At 40.5% G+C, this 21,282-nt stretch overlaps 1 protein-coding gene across 5 annotated transcripts in view; it reads left to right on the top strand.

Annotated features, from left to right (window-relative positions):
* The window catches only part of itpr1b (inositol 1,4,5-trisphosphate receptor, type 1b), a 79,780-nt gene continuing 58,498 nt past the window's right edge, over positions 1–21,282 (top strand). For 3 of the 5 annotated variants that reach the window (XM_041033930.1, XM_041033932.1, XM_041033934.1), the window contains exons 1-17: positions 1–107; positions 3,699–3,769; positions 12,414–12,529; positions 12,672–12,758; positions 13,463–13,621; positions 14,634–14,732; positions 14,882–14,965; positions 15,648–15,794; positions 15,952–16,056; positions 16,270–16,314; positions 16,429–16,458; positions 16,919–17,073; positions 19,993–20,092; positions 20,177–20,337; positions 20,469–20,610; positions 20,701–20,859; positions 20,948–21,120. In XM_041033930.1, the coding sequence (XP_040889864.1) occupies positions 16–107; positions 3,699–3,769; positions 12,414–12,529; positions 12,672–12,758; positions 13,463–13,621; positions 14,634–14,732; positions 14,882–14,965; positions 15,648–15,794; positions 15,952–16,056; positions 16,270–16,314; positions 16,429–16,458; positions 16,919–17,073; positions 19,993–20,092; positions 20,177–20,337; positions 20,469–20,610; positions 20,701–20,859; positions 20,948–21,120 (1,925 nt within the window). In that variant the 5' untranslated portion in view covers positions 1–15. The remainder of the gene's footprint in view (positions 108–3,698; positions 3,770–12,413; positions 12,530–12,671; positions 12,759–13,462; positions 13,622–14,633; positions 14,733–14,881; positions 14,966–15,647; positions 15,795–15,951; positions 16,057–16,269; positions 16,315–16,428; positions 16,459–16,918; positions 17,074–19,992; positions 20,093–20,176; positions 20,338–20,468; positions 20,611–20,700; positions 20,860–20,947; positions 21,121–21,282) is intronic. The other 2 variants (XM_041033931.1, XM_041033933.1) reach the window with 1 other exon arrangement.

Consider the following 21,282-nt stretch of genomic DNA (forward strand, 5'->3'; position numbering starts at 1 on the left):
CAACCCTGAGCAACCATGTCGGACAAGATGTCCAGCTTCCTCCATATTGGGGACATTTGTTCCCTGTATGCAGAGGGCTCCACCAGTGGATTTATCAGCACTTTAGGGTAAGTCTGTTTATTTTTTTTATTTTTTATTTTTTTTAATGAGGTTTTTCTTGACTTTTCACAAGTCCACTTTGCCTTCTGTCTCATGTTGCATAATTCCGGGTGAGGGTACTAGATAGATGGAGCTTCAGACGGTGCTGTCCAACAGTACAGAAGACAGAAGACACAACCACAACGCAGCATAGGCTACCAAATGAACAGAGTAACTCATGTAATGATTTACATGGTTGCAGATGGAGCAGTATAATGGAAGGATTCATATAGTGGATGGATTTAATTCCTCTGTTTGTCTGGTGGCAGTTATTGTCATGAGATGCATTGCCCAATCGTTGTCCACATTTTATGGTGAATAATAAGTCGCCTAATTTCAGCGAAACAGAGGAAACATGTCTTCTGTTGTACAGATTGTAAAATTTGTGAATCTTCTTCACACTTTCTTGTATTATACAGTTTGCAGCTCCATACACGGAGTTTGCTTTTCATTGCCTCACAAACCCGTTTAAGTAGAAACCTGTACAAGAACCAGATGAGGCCTGTTTTTCCAGCTTCAAAGATAATGCCAGAGACATACAGGTACCTCTTTATTATCTATGGTTGTCCAGTCAGTGTGATGACTGATGGCAATCAAATATCTATTTCCCCGTAATCTGATGGTTTTCTCTTATGAACGTGGAGCAGCGTTGTGTGTCCCTCTGAATAACCACATGTTATGAATGGAAAGGCTAAAGCAGTCTGAACACTTGTATAAGTCATTTCTCTCTCTTTTGTTTCCTTGACATTCTGTGCTCTGTTGGTACTCTGGCCTCAAATTACCCTGTCTCTTCCTGTTTCATGCTGAACACCATTTATTTAAGCACTTGACATTATCCCTCCTCCCTAATTGTAGGCAACGGGTTAAACGTGCATTTCATGTGCAAATTGAGCAAATCTTGTTGACAGTTGTACAGTTGACAGTCACAGAAATAACAAAAGGCCAAAAGAAGAACAAAGGGTGATCACTCCTGTGAATGTCCATGTCCAGCGTGTGAGACAGCTTATCTGATGTTAGATTTCTGTACTTGGACTGTACTGGACTTTATCCTTTTGCATCAAGCCTGTCTCTCTCCTCTGCTTCTTTTCTATTTTCTACCCCGGGGTGTTTGTTGTTCTTCTCCCCAAGGTGGAAATGAGCGCAGCATCTGTGTTGTCCTCTCCTCCTCCTCCTCCACCTCTCCTTTTTAAGGGCTGCAATCTTCCTCTTCTTGCCATGTCACTAGACTATTTGCCGCTCACCAGAGGCCGTGCCAAGCCTTCCTCCTTTCCACCTCTCAGAAGCCATGCTTTCACAGTTTAGTGTTGTGCGTCACCCACCATGGCAACAAATGTGTGCACAGCTTTGAAGACTGGCAGCATGACAGAGCTCATTTGTCAAATTTACCATCTCAAATTTAGCCCGCTCACCCCATTACATACACACACTTCACACACACGCACACGTACGCCCCCCCATGCTGCTGTGAGAGCTCTGTTAAAGAGGGGAACTTAGAGGACGTAACTATAAATAGCATTATTGTATTATGTATTGCTTTTGGTGTCAGCATAGTGAATGTGACCCCTGAGAGATGCCTGCAACCACCTGGACCACTGCTAGCTCAGAGAGGGTGGCACCCAGCATCTTGATGCTGACTCCCAGACTGCAAGAGGCGGTCTGTTCTTGACCTTGGGTAACGATGACCCTTGAAACTTCCTCTGCTCTTGTTGGACCATGGCCCGTTAGTGCATCAGTGTGATCAAGGCTGTGGCTCTTCATTCCTGCAGAAGCGAATCTCACACCATGTGCTTTCTTCCTTTATCCTGACAGTGCTCCTGCGGTGCAGTGTATACTGCATGAGCTATAAAAAGATGCGACTGACTGGACCGGCCAGAGCATCCTACTGAAGTGTTGTATTTGTGCTGATCTACTATCTCGTAGTATTCCCAGGGGTTTCCCGAGTATTCCCGTGTATTATAATGCTGTCAAGTTCAAAAAGGTGTTTCACCAGCACACCTTGAACGTTGTTTGGAGAAATTGCACGACAAGTTGGAATAATAGTTCTACAGCCGAGAGTAATGAGGAAGCACTGGTGCTGAACTAAGGAAAGGCCGTGGTTCCCCCTCTAGTTCACAGGTACAGTGATAGTACAATCTATCACGGGTGCCCCAGTTCAGAAATCTATGTTTCCGTTCTCTCAGTCCTTGGTCGATAGCTTCCGCTCCACCACATATTTCTCTTCATAATACACTCTGACATGTTAATTTCAGGCAGGAATGCAGAAGTGCTGCACGATTAATCTAATCGCAATCGCGATGTCACGCTGTGCGATTACGTAACCGCATAAAAGACTGCGATTTGCGATTTAATGTCATGTTTAATGTAAACCAATGTGGAGTAATTGACGCCACATCCACACGCTGTGGGCAGCCGCAGGTATGGTCACGTGACTACCCGGCTTTCCGCAAGCAGCAGTAACGTTGGACGCTGATGAGGAACACGAGGGACAAGCAGAGTTGGTGGCGGAAATAAAAATGCTACTTCTGTTGTATGGCGATACTTTGGATTCAGGCATGACGACCCTGAACAGCAAGACGTGCTGTGTAAAACCTGCAAAGCTAAAGTCGCTGCGTCCCGAGGTAATACGACCAATCTCTATCAACATTTGAGACAACACAGAAAAATTCGACGAGTGCATGCAAATAAAAGCCCAACCAAGTAACGTGAAAGATAAAACTGAAAACCGCCTGAAAGAACCACAACGAACAATCACGGATACATTTTGAAATTAGCTTTATTTTCAAACTTTTATTTATTTTTTTATATTACGTTATTTGGAACAAACAGTGTAATCTTAAGGTTTTGTATTTTTTGTATGTCGTGTGTTTTGAGTTGCGAAATACACAAACTATCATTATTATGTGTTGTCCCTGATATTCAAGCAAGTGGACTCATGACACCATTTATTTATAATATCGTAATCGCAATCGCAAATCGCAATATTGTCCACAATAATCGCAATCGCACGTTTTCATCAAATCGTGCAGCACTAGAATGCAGCATAAACCTGTTATGTTTGTCATTTTAATTGAGGCCAGTGAGTGAGCATCCACAACAACAGGCCCCTGGGACAGACACGTCTAAATGGAATGCAGCCGTTAAATAATCTTATTAATTACATCTGTGATTTTCCTGCTGTGATATGTGGGAGTTTGTCCACTGTGTTTCTGGGGAGTAGTTGTAATGGTGTCTATTTTTGAATCTCTGGAATTGCATACATTTTTGTGAACATACTTACTGGTAGAAATTCAATTGTGTACCTTCTTTCTTCTGTCTTAACAAAAAGAAGATGATTGTATCAGATTTTAATGATTGTGTTAGATTTTGGGTACACAAGCTGCATAATGCAGCTCAATTATGACCCTCATTAGCATAAGGATGATGTTATAATGGAAATGTCATTCTGATTGTTTATACATGGAAAATGAAACCTTTGAAAATGTGTATTGAGGTTTAAAGTCTTTTTAAGTTGCATGTGTCTCAAATAATTTTATTCATCACAATGATGGCTGTGTCCCCAGGCTTGTGGATGATCGTTGTGTGGTACAACCAGACACTGGCGACCTCAACAACCCACCCAAGAAATTCAGAGGTAAGACCCTCATTTGTCTCGTACTTAACGGCATATTGATATTTTAAGTCAGGGTTGCTGGCAGTTTTAATGTATTATAACAAATTATTCTTTGCTGCCAGCTGAGACGTAGATTAGTGGCATCATTTTATTGTATAGAAACCTAGATAGAAGTGTTGTATCAGTATTTGATAAAAGTATCCAAGGCAACTGAGGCTATTCAGGTAGATGGGATAGGCACTGGCTTGTATCAGTCTTTTCAGTTTGCAGTTGTATGTCTTGTGCTTTGTTTTTATTTACTTTTGTCTGGGCATATTGTGTTACTTTTTTTTTAGCTTGTTAAGTGTTGGTTAAATGATTCTTTCTTAAGCTGTTCTTTGTATCGTAGTTCTCTCCTGATATTGTTTTCTCATGCTGTTAGATCTTTACTAAAAATCCATTCAGAAGATGTAGCGTAAGGCCGTGTTGGGTAAGAGCCCCTTTTGTCTTCAGAACAGCTTGAATTCTTTCAGGCAGCTCTTGTTAGCAAGGTGTTTAAAATGCTCTGTAGTGATTTTCCTTCATGCAGTTTCAATATTGTTGGTTCAATGGTGCTTGGAGATTTTTAACCATGTATTCATGCTGTGAACCTCGTCCTCCATCAAAAGGTGCTGTACTCAGTTTAAATTTGGAGCCTGTGCAGGTCACTGGAGTAATGTGAAGTCATTGTTGTGTTCCTGAAAGCGTTTTCACATGGTAGTAGTTTTATTAGCATATCGTCTGCTTTGTAGCATCTGTAGTTATGATCACCTGGTTAGCAACACTGCCTGTGGGTATTGTCTCATTCAGATATGCTCATTTGGTAGAAAATGGCCTAATAAAACATCTGACACACCATTAAATGACCATTAGACACTTAACAGGCTGGAGCCATAAATTATGTTTAATTCTGACCCTGTCATGAGTGTGTCTCAGACAGTCAACTAACCAGGGGACAACAAGTGAAGCTGATGTAACAGCCACTATGTGTATTTCCAAATTGGCTGCCACTTCCTTGCAAATACTTTTCTAGATGTTTTGGCAGGTTTCCTGGTGTGTTCTTTAGTAAATTAATTAAGAGTGAAACGGCACAATTGCCAATGTCAGTTCCATCTACTTGGAACAGTGTTCCTTCCAAATTGAATAAATTCAATTGACCTTTTTTTTCTATATGGGAAGCCTTGTAGGACCTTATTTAACATGTCCCAGTCATTGACTTAACTGATGTCATCCTTGAGCGATGATAACCAGGACGAAGATAAAGCAGACAGACTCACTGACTGTAGAGGACTTTGTTCTCTTAGCTCCTTTTACTGTCCGTTTATTTATCAGTAAATGTGCACATTATTTCATATCATGTAACATTTATTCATTTTGGTCACAATCTGAATTGAATATCTGAATTTTACAATATGAAGCCATTCATGCATAGTAAAACAGATAATACTCGCAAAAGATATTTTAGTTTAATAAGGCCAAAAAAGAGAATGACTTTGAAGAGAAGCCATTTTTGACAACGTGCTTACTAACGTTGTTTATCAGTGGGACATATATCAACACTCCACTTGCTCTCCTCTTGAGAGTTGAGGAATTTTCAGTCTCTAAACGACAAATGAACTAAACTGAAAATCTCAATATTATCATTACAACCCTGTAATGTACTGCATTTATAAAACATATCTCCTGTACCATGAAGCAAGAAACAGCAGAATCTCTTCTTTGTAAGTTTATTGACAGTTAAACTGCTTTCGATAAAGATGGAAATTTTTATTTTAGGGTCCATTGTGAGCAGTTTCCCAACCACAGGCCAGACCTTTTTAGACTGATATAGCTCTTCTAGTCTAGCAAGACTCAGCCACGTTGTCCAAACATACACCATTCAGGCATAACATTATGACCATTGACAGGTGAAGTGAATAACACTGATTATCACTTCAACAAGGCACCTGTTAGTGGGCGGGATATATTAGGCAGCAGGTGAACATTTTGTCCTCAATATTGATGTTAGAAGCAGGAAAAATGGGCAAGTGTATCTATCAAAAGTGGTCCAAGGAAGGGACAGGGTCATATGCGGCCAAGGTTCGTTGATGCACGTGGGGAGCGAAGGCTGGCCCATGTGGTCCGATCCAGCAGACGAGGTACTGTTGCTCAAATTGCTGAAGAAGTTAATGCTGGTTATGATAGAAAGGTGTCAGGATACACAGTGCATCACAGTTGGTTGTGTATGGCTTACCTGGAGAACACATGGCACCAGGATGCACTATGGGAAGAAGGCAAGCTGGCGGAGGGAGCATGATGCTTTGGGGAATGTTCTGCTGGGAAACCCTGGGTCCTGCCATACATGTTACTTTGACACGTACCACCTACCTAAGCATTGCTGCAGAACATGTACACCCTTTCATGGAAACGGTATTGATGGCCTGACACAATATTAGACAGGTGGTCATAATGTTATGCCTGATCGGTGTAATAACAGTCTTCTGTCTACCTCATGTAGTATTTTTGTTTGTATTCGTCGATCTCAGAATGAATGGTTTCTTTCAGGCAGAATGCCAGACAGAGCTACACACCAGGCTCCATGACTGCAACCTGCCATTATATCTCAAAATCTAATAACAGACTCTAACCTGACAGTACAAGCTTGATGTTAACACGATGTCAACACAGATTAGCTAGCAGCTATGTGGCCGAAAATAAAACAATATCTTTTGTCTTTTGTGAAGATCAAGTGCAGTTGTGTTGTTGATTATGTGTCTCAACATTGTTTACCATTCAAACTACTGTACAGGCTCACAGTTCACATATGTCTTTGAAATGACAAGTTGTCAGTGGTTCCCAAGTTGCCTTAAGGTGTGTTGGTGCAGGTAAACATCGTCAGCCAGTAAAGTTTATACAGGTTTCAAGACATACATTGCAAATGTGATGGGTGATGGATGGCAAGTATCTGATGAAGACACTGCCTCAGGTGAAGAGGAGAATAGCAGACGTCATGGAATAAAAAACAACCTTTGTGAAATTTAGTTTTCAAACTGTTACTGAGACTGTTTCAGAAACACGCTGACCTGAAGGGTTATTTTTTTTAGGGTGTGTTATGTAGTTTTGTGGGGTTTTTACAGGATGAAAGCTACTCAAAGTTTTCAGCGTATTGTGGTCCATTACAACACCACCACAAAGTACAGCCCCAAAACATGCCACAGAAATGTATCAGTACAGAAGTAAGAAGTAGAAGTCTGAGTCATAGCCATCACTTATGAGAGCTTTTGCTTTTTGCAGGGCTGTTGTACTGCATCACATTACATCTCACAGGTGTTTCTGATTTTCTGGTCACTCTGTGTATATCTGGAAATAGTGATTTGTGGTGAGGCAGTTGTTGTATTGATTGTTCTTTATCCAACACTGTTTGTTGGACAGTATGTCAGGGTGTGCCCAGCAGGTATTGCTGTTCAACGGAAGCAGGATTATAACGCATGGATTTTTCCTAGAGGTGAGACAACACTAACATGTCTGCCAGACCAAAAGACAACCTTGATGTTTGAACAGCACAGTGTGCCCTGCTGGAGCTTGATAAATACATGACCAATAAAGATTTATTTGATCTAGAACAGTCTTTGAGTTTTCATGTAAATTAAGAAGATTTTTTTATGTCCAGACAAATTAAAGGTCTACCTCACAGAGGCTGCAAATTAAAATAAGAACAAGAATTTAGAACAAGAGTGAATTGGAGGTATAACACTGTGGAGCAGTTTGGAGCTGATTAAATTACCAGAAACAAAATCTCTCTTTACCTTTGAAGTAACTAAGTCACCATTGCACACCCTGCTGCAAAGGTGGGTCGTATTATGTTTCATACACGGGTATAATTTTCAAATCAGCGTAGAATTGCTCAAGCCACTACAATTATAGTCTTAAGTGACAAGAGGAGATTGTGCGTGTAATGCACACACAAAATAAACATGACATCCTGGGGTGAAGCATGTATTGAGAAAGAGGCATGTGAGCTGTAATTCAAGATTTTTTTTTTTTAAGTGATGGACACAAACAAATGTCCAGATTCTATTTCATCTGTTTAAAACGTCATCTGTTAAACTGTTGCTGATGATGCTGAAATTCAGATATGGGTTCAGTAATAAGACAAATGTATGACTTAAAGCTTAAAAGTTGTAAATTTTAATTTGATTAAATAGTTTAAGATGCCTGCGTGTGCTGGTTTTCAAGCATAGATGATTTGGAAACATGAACCTTTTTGAGCTGCCTCGTATTTATTAAAAAACAATGTAACTAATGTAATTGTGATTACATTACTTCAGATGTAAACCCCATTCCTGTAAGATATTCACGTTAGCTATATGCCGCTGTGTTATTTGCCTCACTGGCCGTGCATTCAGCAGCTTTTGTTCCACTCACCTGTATCAGCAAATACTTTATAGATTGAGTGAACAGCAGATAGGTAACCGTATTATATGGAATTAAATAAGCCGCTGCTTTTTCAGTTGAGGATGCAAAGAGAACTTCACTTGTCAGTTTCTAACTGAGCCATTCAAATTATATTCAAAGCTGTGGCTTAACACCACAGAACTGCAGTAACAGCAGAGTGACACTGACTAAACTAAATGTGCCATTGGTATCAAGCTGTGGCAGCTTTTAGTTAAACCATGACCATGCACATTTTATGAGCTTTTATGAGTCAGTTTTCTAAGGTTATGTTTAAGTCAACCACAGGCTGTAGATTCTCCCCTCTTATTAAGGCTGGTGTTAAACAGAAGCAAAGTGTACCAGGGCTAAATCCTAACATCCCTGTTGAGTATTAATAGCGCACTTAAGCTATTTAAAAAGTCTGTATTGTGCTGTACTGTAGCTCAGCATGTTAAACCTTCCTTCTTTCTCTCTGATCTGTGTGGCCTGAGTGGCCGAGATATGAAATGAAATGTGCAAGTGTACATTTGTGTGTGTGAGTGTGTGTGTGTGTGTACTCACGTACCGATTGTTTTGTTGGAAGTTTGTTTCCCGTTTTTATCTATGCACACAAGCTTTTAGAGATAAAGTGGGACTGTGCAGGTGAAAGATCTTTGCATGTCTCTGTTTGCTCAAATTCATCACTTAGCTCGCAGAATTTTGGCAGCACATTACAGAGATACATAAAAGGCTCATAAAATACAAAATAAGGACAATTTCTTTGGTATGTACATTGTTGCTGAATTTTTCAAAGCAGTTACATTAAGTATTTGAATCATACAGTACATACATTTGTCATTAAATAAATAAAACAAAATGACGGCATCACTCAGGATTATTGTTCCAGCTTCTATCGCTTTTCAACAAAAGACCAAACAAAATTCAAAAGATTAAACATATTCATTCTTCACAGTTACCAGATTTTTCTAGAGGACGTAAATTACTAAAAATGTAGCTTGCTTGAAACACAATACATTTTTATCTCACTAAAAAGGGATGTGTGTCTATCAGGTGGAAAACCAAAATTAGCTGCCCTGTCATCTAGACAATGGACTACATATGTTTTGTGTAAGAATATGTTAGTTTGTTCCTAGTGATTCCTTGTTGATAAAGTTTGGCAGAGATACCATCAAGGAATGTTTAAGGGTGAACGTCACCTTACAGCTTTATACATCATCTCTGTCTGAAGCCTGATAACAAGGCTAGATACTACCACATCGTTTCTAGCTGTTTTTATCTTAAGAACAGATTAACATCAAAAGTCCACCAACAGTTCATCAAAATACAAAAAAAGCCTTTTATTCTAAGTGCTAAAGTTGTGCAGACAGCTCTGTTGTTTTCAGAGATTTCAAAATCATTTCACAGTTACAAAAAAAAGAACAAAACAAAGAAGGGAAGTTGTTAGAGTGGGTGTTGGTGGTTAGGAAATAAACAGGATTCTAACATGACCCATGTCTATGAACTGTTGTGCACACTTCATTGCTAATGAATGGTTTAGTGTCATTTACTCCTGATAAACAAAACAGCGCACGGCTGAGCAGAATTTTACCATCACAAACTTAGTGAAGATGAAGAGAAATGAATGAAAAGTAAGTCAGATGTGAAGAACTTGCTGCCATGAGGTTGGTGTTTTGTTTCATAGGGGAAGTATCTGTTAAAGTCAGATGCAATGAGTCCAGTCAGTGGCCTGTAACAGTGACTGATTGATGCAAGATAGAGTGGTTGTGACCGATGGAAGAACAGGGGGAGGTTTTTAGGTGTACAAAACAACGCACCTGCCCTCTCACAAGCTCGAAAGCGTCATGCGTGAGGGCACAGTGTATTTGATCACATCATAATGACGCCTGGTACAGTTTAGAAGTCTTCAAAATTGTATTCATTCGTTTAATTAGTTGTACAGCGAGAGCCAAAAATTGCAGGACGGGAGGACCCTGAGTGTTAGATTTACAAACTCTGGCTTTGCCCAGTGTCACTCCCTTTGTTCACTTATTTTCCACTCCCTATATCAGAAACACTCATCACTGACATCACTTCTTTGAAATGTGACACGATATATTGTGGGATGGTGAGCAGGAAGTAGTGTACACATCTTGGATGCTACCCTTTTCACTCCATAGTTGGAAGTTTGTCACGTCACAGTCTGGGAGTTTCACACCCAGAGTTTGGACACGTAAATAAAATGAAGAACGGTGGATATAGCAGAACAGCAGCAGAATAACTTGACACCAGAGCAGCATCAGGTTGTTATTAGTGACATTTTAGTGTTTCCTCTACTGGATCATATGGCTTTTATTTGTTAAACTAGGTGAGCCATAAAAAGAGTATTGTTGTTAATAGACCATGAACATTTATGCATTGTGCTATTTAAAGAATACATGAATTAACCTGGGCTTCCCCTCCATCCTTTATCCCCTGATCAGTGCTATAATTGTCCTCTCCTTATTTATTTTCTTCTTTTCTCCCTAACCCCATTTTCTCATCCCCGTCAGACAGATGTTCTCCCAGTGCCCAATTTTCTCCATTAGTCCTTGGCCTCCTCTCATCCTGTCCTCCTTCTTCCGCCCTGTGCCTCTTGATGTCTGAACCCTGGGCGCTCCTGTGTTGGCTGCATTTTCAGCAGAGGATGCCAGAGTGGCTATTTTTACCCTGGTCATGGCTCATCAGGTCCCCTGTTCTGGTTAACATATAGCCATACTGATTAATGAAACATTTTTAACATATTCATATCCTGTGTGGTCATTTTCAGCAGCACTGATTCCCAGCACCTTCTCTTCCTGTTGAAAGAAAATGTAGAACTAAACAAAGAGGACACCCTGTATGTGCATATTTCTGTCTTTCTAACTGTAATTGTCTGTTTAAAGCAGCATAGTATTGCCGGACATCTGAGCAACTAGGAATACTTAATACTGGATGCTTTTGCTGGCTCACTGCCCATTGTTAAAATGTGCATGTGTGAGTTGAGGACTGAGGTTTTGGCAGGAAGTTTGGACTGACTGTGGGTAGTGTGTCTGAAAGCATCAACAGTGCAAATTAGCTTACCCAGCAGCTGTCTCGGTTAACCCACAAAGTTTTTGTTGGTGTTGTTCAGATGCTGAACCTCATCAAAGATGTTGTCATTGTTATTATCCTACTACCTCTCAAATGACTATGTATTTTGTCATGTTTAATAACATATTAAATCATTGATTAGGACACAACACTGACACATTTACAAGCAGTAAAACGTGCAAATTGATGAGGTATTTGGAACAGGAATCTGTTTCAGCCACAGTGCCTGGGCTTACCCTGCGAGGTGGCCCTGGGGCAAAAATTTGCTCTTGCCCAATTGAGCTCCTCAGCCCTACAGGGCTGGTGGGCCCCCTGAAGGGACAGCTACCTGCTCTGCTTGTTTGGTTTTCCAGCCTTAATGATCTCTGCAGCTGCTGCCACCACATATGTACCATTTCATACTGTATTTTTTCATTGTAGCACAGAGGAGCATAATGTTTGCAGCAATGTTTTGGCCTGAAGTAAGCACAAGAAGAAAGCCCACAGAGCCCAAAGATAAAAAGATTTATCAACAACACATGAATGTCTACAGCACATTTCAAGGCAGTGTGGCCAATAGTTACCAGAACTGACCAACGGTCTGACTAACATTACAATCCCTGTAAGGGTTCAGGCCCGCTGCTGGTTTATTATAAATATTATACAATAATGTCATCTAATATACGGATATTGTTTTGGACAAAATGGATCTTGTAGAAGCTCAGGTGAAGCAGGTCGAGTACCATTAATGCTAAAAGTCAGATATTTTGGGGGTTTCCTGAAGCCTCAGGTTTGGCTAATTAAGAGTATTGTTTTCATTAGAATATGTTTTCATCTCAAAAAGGTTTTTCTTCTTTTCAATCCCAATAAGCAAAATAAATCACATATATTTTAAATTTATGGCCTGTTTTATAAGCTGTACTCAACTGTCACAAATTTGTTTGTGACAATTGAAATAATGCAAGTGGCCTTCTAGTCCTCTAGTTAGAAGTAACAAGTGTGTTAACATGAAGTTAACACTTAGACTTTGAAGTATCAAAGTGAGGAAAACTTTGGTGATCTTGATGTGTGTTTTCACGCTGGAACAATTGCCTGTAATGAAATGAGCATTAATATCATATGATGAGGTTTGACTTTTCACTTTTCTCTTCTTGTCTTCTTTCCCCAGACTGCCTTTTCAAACTGTGTCCTATGAACAGATACTCAGCACAGAAACAGTTCTGGAAAGCGGCAAAACCTGGAGGCAACAGCACCACCGACACAGTCCTCCTTAACAAACTCCATGTAGGTATACCGTCATTCTTTCCAGAAATATTGAATACTGAAGTGTTGTGTAGAAAACCTCTTTATAAAAACTGTACTATGGAAAGAATACTACGCTGTATGAGTTCTTTCTTGAGCACCTCTGTGCCCTGTTCTGTGTTAGCATGCTGCTGACCTGGAGAAGAAGCAGAATGAGTCTGAAAACCGCAAGCTGCTGGGAACAGTCATCCAGTATGGAAATGTTATTCAGGTGCGTTAAGCAACCCATGAGATAAGGTGTTTTGGTTAACAGAACAGTTGCAGTATATAACACCATGTATGACACTGTGCGCCCTGATAATATTAACTGTAATGCTGTTTTAATCAGTCAGTTTTAAATAATTGGTACAGCATAAACGTGTGCAGTGAGGTTGTCTGTTGTGAGGTCTTATCTTTTTTTTTTGTCGTTGCTCAGGAATGGTTTGCACACATGCATGAGATCATCTGAATCCAAGAATGGTCATGCATTCTTGCTATGTGATGTTCACAAGGAAGAGGCATTTGGTGAAGAGAGTCCTAGTTGCAATAGACCAGTAAAAAAAGTGATAATGAAGTGAACACAAATTTGTTCCTAGTTTCCAGTAGGAAATAATTTCAAGAATATATTGGAGATCTGTAGAGCCTAAACGTTTAAAGGCGGGTAGTAATAGATTATTTTGGACCGCAGAGGTCATGAGAAGCATATTTTGGACTTTAGGTACTCAAATGATTTAAACTTTAAGACATAAAGATACCAAATCGTTCCAGAGATGCACATTTTCAGTGAAATGTTTCCTCAGGTCCTGTAGTGCTAGTCTGTGACATACCTCCGTCTTTGTTCTAACCTCTGTAATTCTTTCCACTGTTTGCATTATGTCATTAATAGTCGGTATGTGACTCGTAACTATGTAACTCATTTTTTTGTTTTGCCAACAGCTGCTGCATTTGAAAAGCAATAAATACCTGACAGTGAACAAGCGCCTACCTGCGCTGTTGGAGAAGAATGCCATGAGAGTGACTCTGGACTCGGCGGGAAATGAGGGATCCTGGTTCTACATCCAGCCCTTCTATAAGCTACGATCCCTGGGAGACAGTGTGGGTAGAGAGGGGTGTGGGATTCAAGTGAATTGTGCTCGGCAGGAAAAATTAAAGATGTATTTTTAGACTTTTCACAGGGTTTGAAAACAGAAGTCACATGGACTGACATGAAACTTGGTTTTATAAGACAGGGCGAATTAAAAATAAAAGACAAGCACCAAATCAGGCCACAGTTAGTCCTTCCTTTTGTTTAGTAATGCTCATGTAAATCCATGTTTGTGAGATGTTATTGGCGGCTTGATAAGATACAGTGTATTTGCAGTGTCATTTTCAGATGCTTGAGTTTGGTTAACATTTTGTATTATACCTGGCCAACAATGCAAGAGAATATGAAACAGCCACAGCAAACCTATAGTCTTACATAAGTTTGTGCTGATGACATCAAGAAATAAATTACATTTAATTTATACCTTTGTATCAGTCGTTGCAGTAGTAATTGCAAAAAGTAAGAAAGACATGGTGTGATTACTGATGTTTCGACCAAAACCTTTTTTTTATTGATTCTTGCATAGGCCTCCACATATTTCTTAGTGGTTAGTGAGTGATGCTCAGGGCAGCACCTTAATAATTCTGTCTGATCCAGTTCTCTCGAACTCACAGTGGCCCACTACTCCCCCTAGTGTTTATGTGGAGGCTTGCATGATCCAGTGCACCCAGAGCTCCCATACCTGCGTGTTATGTTCACCTTGTGAGGACAGAGAATAGCAGTGTTGAAGAATGATGGCTGATATCTTGGGAAGTGACATAGTTATGGTTTAGAATTGAAATGGATCGCTCAATCCCACACAGTGGCCCCTTAGAGCAGCAGCATTCCATTTTGTTTCAAGATTTTTTTTTATTGCCCTTCACTAGATGAGTCTGTATTTGAAAATGTTAATTGAAAGGACACTTGTATCATAGTTGTTAATGTACTGATATATCACTTTCTTCTGATGTAAGATTCTGGTTAAATTTCGTTTATCTCAACTATGTACTCATTATGTTCTGTTTATATTTGTTGCTCCTGCAGGTGGTGATTGGAGATAAAGTGGTTCTTAACCCAGTGAATGCAGGACAGCCTCTACATGCCAGCAGCCACCAGCTAGTTGACAACCCAGGATGCAATGAGGTACAGGAACCTGATGGGTTAAACATTCGCCTAATTAAAATGGAATCTGAAACATAGGTTTAAAAGCAAGTGTTATTGACAGGACATAAAAATCCAAGATGAAATTACTGGTCTTACCCTTTTAAATTTCTCTTTTTCTCTCCTATCAGGTTAATTCTGTAAATTGCAACACAAGTTGGAAAGTTGTTCTGTTCATGAAATGGAGTGACAACAAGGAAACAATACTCAAAGGGGTAGGTACAACTTCAATTTATAATAAGCAGTTGTATATAATGCTTATTTATAATAAGCAATATTTACATATGCCTTTGTTAACTGGCAAAGCGGTGCACTTGTAGGTTACTTTGCTTTTACTTTTTGTCCAGTTCATAACAAACCGGCTTCATGGGGTTTAAGTCCAGAGACTGTGCTGGTCTTCATCATATGGACACACCATCTAGTTCTGTACTTTTAATACTTTGGATCATTATCTTGCTGTAGGATGAAACCTTGATCGACCAGTCTGGCTTCTTTGTTACCTGCCTGTTTTCTCACCATTCTGGTAGAAATATACAGTACTACTTCCTGCAGTACAGTATTTTCTTGGTAATGCATCAGTATAGTTTGTTCCGACACTGCTTTTGTAAAGACATAAGGTTTGAACGTGATCAAAAGTTGGGTCACCTGTAGGAATTGTTTGCACAACTTTTAAGGCTTCATTTATTTCCATTGCTGCAGGAAAACTATAAGTTAACCAATTTCTTAATCCCTGAAAAGACCTGTTTTCTATGACATCTGATTTTTTTTTTTTACCACTGATCTTTGTAGCATTTAAGGTTATTCACTGAATTTCAGCTGCTTAAATTTCAATAAAAACTGTGTGTGTGTGTTTGTGTGTGTGTGTGTGTGTGTGTGTGTGTGCTTGTGTAATTGCAGGGTGATGTAGTTCGGTTGTTTCACGCTGAACAGGAGAAGTTCCTCACATGTGACGATCACAGGAAGAAGCAGTATGTTTTTCTTAGAACCACCGGCCGGCAGTCTGCCACCTCTGCAACCAGCAGCAAAGCATTGTGGGAAGTAGAGGTTAGCACAGCACGTTCTCCAGATGAACCTGTCTGTTATTATGCTTTTGTAACTGACTATAGTAAATGCAAGTGACCCAATCATGGAAGAGAGAAAGAATTATATATATATATACATTATATTTTTATTTTATTTTCATGTCTTCTGCCTTTACCAGGTGGTCCACCATGACCCATGTCGGGGAGGTGCTGGCTACTGGAACAGCCTGTTCAGGTTTAAACACTTGGCCACAGGGTGTTATTTGGCTGCTGAGGTGGGTGAGGTGTGTGTCGACCTCCTTGCCTTCTTATCTGATATTGATACAATTCCTTATCCAGGTTCATGGGATTTCACATGTATCTGACATAGAAGAATGTATTTTAGTTTAAATCAGCAAAATACTCTGATGTGGTTGGTTCAGAACCATAACATGTAGACCAGAATGTGAAATCAATAATCCTGGGGAGGATATTTGACATGTGGGTACATTTCTCAGGTGAACCCAGACTTTGAGGAGGAGAATGCCGAACAGCGGTCTTCGGTAAGTCAACCTGACGTCCCTCCGTCTGAATGCTTAGCAGCGTCACGCTGGTTGCCTCATTGCTATTGATCTAATCTGTTCACTGTTGTGGTGGATCTTTGCTTTCTGCTCTAGGTGGTGGACTTCACGCCATTTAATTTCCAGGTACTGTCATATAATCTTTATTTGGCTGCACAAGCATCTGTCACTGTCATGTCTGCACATATACGTCATGCTGTACTTGCTGCTTTGTCATCCAGAGTCTCTTTTGGCACCAAGTTGCATGCACCCTCATTTCAGTGCATAACAACAAGGTGTATGGTAGTCTCACTGTAAATCACCATTAGGTGGCAGTGTTGTACAAACCAATACTAACCTTATCAGAGCTGTGTGTGTACCACACAGCTCTGATACAAGGCCCAACAAGGCCCAACAGTGCTCAGTAAAGCTGATCTCTCTGATATGTACAGCTTGAATCAAGAGTATGAACTAATAAGTAAGATCAGCTTTAGTGGGGGTTAGTACTGCGTACTCCTCTGCCTCACCATGGGTTTGATTCATTCATATGTTTTGCTGTTTGTACCCTGTGCTCTGCACCCTCTCACTGTATGTTCTCTTGCTCTAGCTGGATGCAGATAATGAAGCATTACGAGGTCGTCTGCGAGCTCCGCAGGAGAAAATCATGTACACTCTGGTGCCAGTTCCGGACGGCATGGATATCTCCTCCATCTTTGAGCTGGATCCTACCACGCTGAGAGGCGGGGACTCCATGGTGCCCAGGTATAACATACGTAAACACAACCATGCGTATACGCACACACTACAAAAATCAAATCCTCTTTCGCTCCTGAATTCATTAGAATTCACATAATGTTCAGAGGATGTCACAGAGGAAGAACATGATGTGCATGTGTGTAAAAATGTTCAAGACTATCAGTGTGAAGTGAGATGGTGATAATAAACTATCAGAGGCAAAGATAATGACAGACACCCCCTCAAGGGAAAATGTTGTTTCTGCTCTTTAATGGAAAAATAACATCAGGGATATTGGAAAATATGGGGGGAAATGGGTGGAATGACAAATATCTCAACACCACACTGTCTAATCAAAAAGACCACAGTGATGTCAAGACTACCACAAATCAAACAGTGGCAGCAGTAGACATTTGACTCATGTGTAGAGTTGAAGGGGAATTCTGAGCATCAGTAGGTAGGGATTTTCTGAAGTGATGAGAGTTTGTTCGGTTTTGCAACTATGGACAAAACTTTTTTGTTGTGCGTGCTCTCTTATGTTTGGAATGACAGATAGCAGGAGAGGGGACTGTTAGGCAAAGGGCTTTTGTGTGTGTGTGTGTTTTCTGTTTTGCTTTTATGCAGACTTTGCCCCGTGTATGGATAATTCAGCACTGTTCATTTTCCCTGAGATACAGAAAGGTGAAATGTGGAAAGTTAGAACGCCTTGTCCTTTCATTCACTCGTAAAATAATCATCACCTTTGTGTGAATTTCAGGGTACTGCTCACCTTTAGATTGTACAATAACTAGTCAAGGATAGCAAGGAAAGTCCCTGCATGGCATGTAAAAAGAAATAACTATAGTAAGAAGAAGTGGACAGAAAATCCTTGAAATGTGTCGAAGCTAAAACCACAAACCAGATGTTGAGTGAACATCTTACACCTTCACACATCATCTCGTAGAGAAATGCTGGAAATCTCTTTGCTCCCCCTTCTTACTAAATTATGTGATATTTCATGTACTTTCAGATAAAAGCAGGTTCTTTGTCATGATGTGTTGTGTGACCCGCGTACCTAGTGTATATTTTATCTATAATCAGCCTCTGGTTTGTTCCTTTATTCTTGTTGACAGTGTTGTGTGAGAGGGAACGTATAGTTCTAAAATTACAATAGCGTATTTGTTCCTGTCACCGCACACCAGATAAGAACAGAACCTCTCCACCTTCGTGTCAAAGCCCCTATTGTGTCACAGCGTCAGGTATGTGCCTGCATGCTGCAGGATGCTGCTGTAGCGCCTCCCATCCCCACCTGAAATAACCCTGTCCCTCAGACTTTAGCCAGGGGACTAATTAATACCGCAGAGAACCGGTACACAAAGGTAAGCCTGTTAGCGTTAGTGGGCGGTTACGTAACGCCTGCCAAGAAAATGGCTACTGTGTGATGTCTGTGCTGAAGGCCTGACAAGCTGCACACACAGACACACACACACACTCGCACAGACACACGCACACACACACACACACACGTGGTGGAGCTGGCTGAATGCTTTAAGAATGAAGGACGTAGTTGGCTCAGGCTTTATTACAGTATGTGTAAAGGGTTTGTGTTTAATGGAGGAGAGATGATACTGTACAGGTCACTGCTGGCTAATCTGTAGTCATGCCACTCACTTGGCTAAGCAGTCATTGTAAGCAGTCTCTTCCCTACCCAGGCAGTTTATTTACATACCTTGCTCACTTGTGTGAGTAACAAAGATAGAAAGTGATACAGTAATATACACAGATTTATCACTGTACTCAGTACACCTGTATCACAATACAAAGGGCAGTAAATCCTGTCTTTCTGACATACACAATCTCCTGTTTGTGGTTTCATAGAGATGCTGATTGATGAGGCCTTAGAAAATGCTGGTGAATTCTTGGACTGTGATATGATATTCTTCCACTGGAAGTATGTAACTAGGATGATTGTGTTGTAGTTACAGTACTTGTTTTGAAAATAAAGAAAAGTAAGTGAAGATTATAAAGCTGGTTGCTAGTAAGTCTGACAAAACCGCTAGGAGGAAAAAATGAGACATCATAGATATCGTGTTTCAGCCAACTCTTACTGTAAGTCTCTGAGGTGCTCTATAGTCACATTCTGCACCTTTGAGATACGCAGACACACACAAACTTGTACTTCTGTCTTTGTGAGGACACTCATTGACATCATTCATTCCATAGCCTATTACTCTAACCTTAACCAGCACAGCTCCTAGGGATGTCCTAACCTTTAAGCAGCCCTTTGAACGTGTGTCAGAAATTGAGGATCGGCTAAACTGTCTTCACTTCATAAGGTCTATAATTCTTTTTCTCACAAAGATAAAAGTACAACACACATACACTCACACACACGTGTAAGCACAGATACGCAGACACTGGTAGCCTTTGTATAACTATTTGAAGACTAGCAGCTGGTTAAGTCTTTCTGAACTCTATACGAATACTATCATCTCAGATGTTACTGGTATTACCAACACATACTGCTACCACTGCTTCTGGTAATAGTTCAAGTTTTCTTCTTTCATCTAGTACTTCAAGTTTTCATGCACATTAATATGTTCTGAATATGACACAAGAGAAAAACAGGCCATGGGTTCATTAAAATTAAAAGGTTTTATTCCCTTGGGAACATGAATGTGCTATTCCAGTGTGACATATTTTGAGATGTGTTGTATGCTAAAGTTGACGTTTTAGCCTGAGGGTGTCTGTAGAGGAGAGCTCATGGAGTGTTCAAAGTGAAAAGAGCTCACCTGAGCCTGTTAAGCCCAAGTCCAAAGTAGTTTCATGTCAAAAAAGACACTTTGATAGGACTATGGTGGCTGTTGATGGCCTTTCAGGTTTTTAAAGTGCGGCGACACTTGTCCTGTGCCCTGTAGCTTGATTTCTGGTTTTGTCATCTCAGACGCTTTCCACTGTTACTTCTAGGAGCTCCTACGTGAGGCTAAGACACTTGTGCACCAACACGTGGGTCCACAGCACCAACAACCCCATCGACAAAGAGGAGGAGAAACCTGTTATGTTACGAGTGAGTAGTTGTTGACTAGGACCAGATGTGTAGCACGGCAGAGGTTTTCTGAACCGGTATAATAAAAACTACTGATTTTTCCAGATTGGAACATCAGCAGTAAAAGAAGACAAGGAAGCTTTTGCCATTGTACCAGTGCCGCCAGCAGAAGTGCGTGATTTAGACTTTGCTAATGATGCAAGTAAAGTGTTAGCGTCTATTGCTGGCAAGTTGGAAAAGGGAACCATAACACAAAATGAAAGGAGGTATGTGGGGAAAAATATAAACACCAGGAATTTTAAAATCATTATTATTGTTTGTTGTAAATATCTGGTTTTTAAAGTGCTGTGTTATGTTTGGCGGCATATGTTTTGACTTTCGTATGTACACTTTCCAGGTTTGTGACCAAGCTTCTTGAAGATCTAGTTTTCTTTGTGGTGGACATCCCCAACAGTGGGCAGGATGTTTTGGAAATCATGGTTAACAAACCCAACAGAGAAAGACAGAAACTCATGAGAGAACAGAATATCCTTAAACAGGTTTGCCTCAAACCCCGGACACAGTAACTGCATCACAAGTTTACGTCTAACTATATTTTTGTGTATTCAAATTCTCCATTTCCATTGCAGATTTTCAAACTTCTCCAAGCCCCTTTCACAGACAGTGGTGATGGTCCCATGCTTCGATTGGAAGAACTTGGAGACCAGCGCCACGCTCCTTTTAGACACATTTGCAGGCTTTGCTACAGAGTGTTACGCCATTCCCAGCAGGATTACAGGAAGAACCAGGTGGGTGGGACACAACATGGCCACTCTGACCCTGATACTGAGTTTTTCTCTTTGTCCTAACAATCCTCTCTTTCCCCCGTATTTACAGGAATACATAGCAAAACAATTTCGCTTTATGCAGAAGCAGATAGGATATGATGTCTTAGCAGAAGACACAATAACAGCTCTTCTCCACAACAACCGGAAGCTGCTGGAGAAACACATCACTGCTGCTGAGATAGACACCTTTGTCACTCTAGTGAGGAAGAACCGGGAGCCGAGGTGAGGCCCACAGGAAGGGACAGGCCCTTGCTGTGGTATCGTAAAACTGGCGTAGCAGTAAGAGCTGACGCCAGTTTGGGTCAGATTTGTTTATATAACAACTCCTAAGGAATTTAAATCTATGTAAATGTATTCAAATGTGTGCAGAGCAGAGCGGTGTGA

Source organism: Toxotes jaculatrix, chromosome 3 (genome assembly GCF_017976425.1).
Source record: "Toxotes jaculatrix isolate fToxJac2 chromosome 3, fToxJac2.pri, whole genome shotgun sequence".
In the NCBI taxonomy this organism is placed as follows: domain Eukaryota; kingdom Metazoa; phylum Chordata; class Actinopteri; family Toxotidae; genus Toxotes; species Toxotes jaculatrix.